Here is a 3,155-nt window from a genome sequence, read left to right as displayed (position 1 = left end):
TAGTGTGGCTATAGAATGTATAGCCTTATACGTCTCAAGTCACGAAATGAGGGTTTGCAAGATCAGTCACATAAATGCAGACAGTAAACCAATATTAGTTTACGAAAAGAGCTTTAGGGATTAAAAAAGGAAATAAATCAAAAACAGTTTCGTTGTTGAAAATTCAAAACTGCCAATTTTAAAAAGGAAGTAGGTTTCTCGTTGCTTTTCTGTGGCTACGGAACTAGTACATTGAATTATCCAAAGTTAGTTATCTTACCAAAAACGATCTACTCTGAGATAAACTACAGTCTGTGTACATTGATGATTTGCTTTCTTTAAAAAATAGTTACAAAACTAGTGTTCTATGATTAAGAGCACTCACTGCCTACATTTTGACCCTTGATTTTTGCTTTCATGTAAAACAAATTCACTGAATACCTGACGTTTATTTAATTGCAATGAAAGAATAAGACAGTATTATCTTGATGCTCAAGAAAAGTAAATAAGAAACACTCGACTCCTTTTAAGAAAACTTTTTCTTATAAAAATGGAACACGTCAGCAGCAAAGTTCTAAAGTATTTATCAAAAAGTCATCAGTCCAGTAAAAAAGAAAAAAATGCTCAATACCCATCAACTTACTGGCATATTTTTCACTTTTTGAAATGGAATTTAGCTTTGTAAGCTGCAAGGCAATGTTTGAAAGACAAGCTGACATATTAACTGCAAGCTATACTTTCGAGTTGCTGCTCGGCTTCCGCAGCCATTGCTGCGGCTTGCAGCTGCTCTGTTTCAGTCGGAATGACTCCGGACACTTGCTTTCTCTCACTATGCATGTTGTTCTCGTGTCGCTTTAGGTCTGAGGCTTTGGCAAACGCTTTAGTACAGGATGCACAGATGAAAGGCTTCTCTCCTCTATGCCTCCTTTCGTGGTCCTTCAGGTGAGACTTGTGCTTAAAGGCCTTGTCACACATGTGGCATGCAAAGGGTCTTTCATTGCTGTGCACCCTTTCGTGCTTCTTCAAGTCTGGTGCCCGGATAAAAGACTTTCCGCACACCTCACAACTATAAGGTTTGTAACCTGTGTGGATTTTCAAATGCTCTTTCAGATGAGCCTGTGTTGTGAAGGCTTTGGTGCACATTTGACACACAAATGGCCTGTCTGCAGTGTGGAGCTTTTCGTGCTTTCTCAGCCGTGCTTCGTCGGTGAATGTCTTCCCACATGCTTGACAGGCAAATTGTTCCCTATGACCGTAAAGCAAATACTCAAATTTCATGTCAGTGGCAGCTGTTGTCCATCCTGGTGTTTGCTCATCTTTGACTTCGCTCATGCTGTCGTTAAAGGGAACTACATTTTTTCTTATTCTATCAGCACTGGAATGAGTGTGTTTTCTTGCTCCCTCCCTCATGCACAGCTCTGCCCTACCAATCTCTGCTACCCGCGCATTCCGTGTTGTTCCATAAACACCCACTCCATAGGTGCTCTCCCACTCCTTCCGTTTGCACTTTTTTTACGTATTCTTTTTGGGAGGGCCCGGCAACAGTAATTTGCTACCATTCAGATCCCTTCACTTTGATGCCCTTTCTCCAATATTTATTTAAATGTACTGTTCAAAGATTGGCGTCTGCTAAGAAAATGTCAATAACAACGAAACAAATGCTGGACACAAGTCCAGAATCAAACACCAATAGTAGAATCCCCATCCATCTGAGCACAAGAAACTGAGTTGTCAGGAATACACACACCATCAATGTAATATACAAAGCAGCTAGATCATTACCTATGCATCTGTGTCCACCAAAGTAATTAACTCATTCATTTACTGGATGTCCTGCAAAAAAGTTCTTATGTCTAGTCTACCTCCAAGGGGTGGGACACTGATGAAGGTTCTGAAGAAAGATACTGAGGTCAAAAGCAAACACCTACACACATTCAGTCTGAGTGGCACAAAGTATTCCAACCTCAATCTGTAGAATAGCAAGGACACTTGTGGCACTGTATGATGGACAGAAAGAACAAAAATCCACAGCTGGGGGTAAATGCAAGCCTGTTGTCTCACTGTCAACATACGTGGATAAAGAAGAACACCCAGAGTACAATAAAAGTAAGATGGAGGACCTCTTCAGGCTACATCATTTCTGGTAAACTCTCTAGCCTAATCGTACAAGAAGTGTGAGAGTCAATCTACAATTGTTTGGTAACTTGGTTTATTTTACTGGATTCTCCAAGATTCTCCAGTTCAAATGTGACCTGCCTTTATAGTCCCCCTGATTTTCTTGAGTCCTCGTCCTTTAGTCTTTTGTCTAGGATTCCTTCTTATTTTCTTTAACATGAGACGCACAACCACATACTTGATATGTTTATGTTTCTGAAACAGCCCTTGTCCATGCATCGAGTGCACTGGCGTTTGAGGGGGAGGGGGTGGGGTGGCGGTGATGATTACTGGTCACAACTATTCTCTTGTTTGCCCTTGTTCGCTATATGTAATAATTAGAGCCTAAAATTAGATGGATGTCTTTTCTACATATTAGGGACACAAATACCCTGTCTCTCCTGTACACGATGGGGCATTGACAAACACATTCTGGTGGTAAATGGGTCTGTGGATAGTAGTCTAGGCAGAAAGGCACCAGCTAAAATGGGACTAGACTCTGCAACCTTCACGATCCCATTGGTGATTTTCTGTGTGATTTATATTTTTTATATTTGAAATCAATCAAATACTGTGTATGTGGAATACAAGGCTGACTCTCATCCTCATCTTTTTAGCTGCGGACAAAAGACCCTGTTTTTGCTTTCAACCACCAGCATGAAATCATTCCAAAGACAGAGTGAAATCTTCACCCTCGAATTATCGATGCAGATGCCCCTCATCACCCAGCCCATTCATGGAAATGAATCATTCGGAGCTCCAAACCCAAATACGAATCAAATGTTTTACCAGCCAATCCCAAGTAAAAATGTATTAAGCCCCCTCCCAACTCACCCCTAAAACCACTGAAAGCTGCCTTATGAAATCAACACTATAAAATACAATGACCGCGTTTGACCCTATAAATGACCCCGGGGGAATGGATGTTTCCTTATTTTCAGGCAAATAATTTGTTTAGATATGAATGGTATATTCAATCGTCATGTTTCCCATACTGGCTAGCCCTGAACAACCAGGTGAAC

The 3,155-nt window shown here is 40.8% G+C and overlaps 1 protein-coding gene across 1 annotated transcript; it reads right to left on the bottom strand.

Annotated features, from left to right (window-relative positions):
* Positions 1-699: 699 nt before the first annotated feature.
* Positions 700-1,311, bottom strand: LOC146832712 (zinc finger and BTB domain-containing protein 14). The gene has a single exon (XM_085603964.1). It carries the CDS (start codon positions 1,309-1,311, stop codon positions 700-702), a length of 612 nt encoding a protein of 203 aa, XP_085460090.1.
* Between the last annotated feature and the right edge of the window lie 1,844 nt (positions 1,312-3,155).

Source organism: Triturus cristatus, chromosome 5_1 (genome assembly GCF_964204655.1).
Source record: "Triturus cristatus chromosome 5_1, aTriCri1.1, whole genome shotgun sequence".
NCBI classification, from domain to species: Eukaryota; Metazoa; Chordata; class Amphibia; order Caudata; family Salamandridae; genus Triturus; species Triturus cristatus.
This window is presented reverse-complemented; position numbering and strand designations above follow the sequence as displayed.

Bases quoted from the DNA above. Each gene is read 5' to 3' on its own strand.
- LOC146832712 (XM_085603964.1), bottom strand. From the start codon at position 1,311: ATGAGCGAAGTCAAAGATGAGCAAACACCAGGATGGACAACAGCTGCC.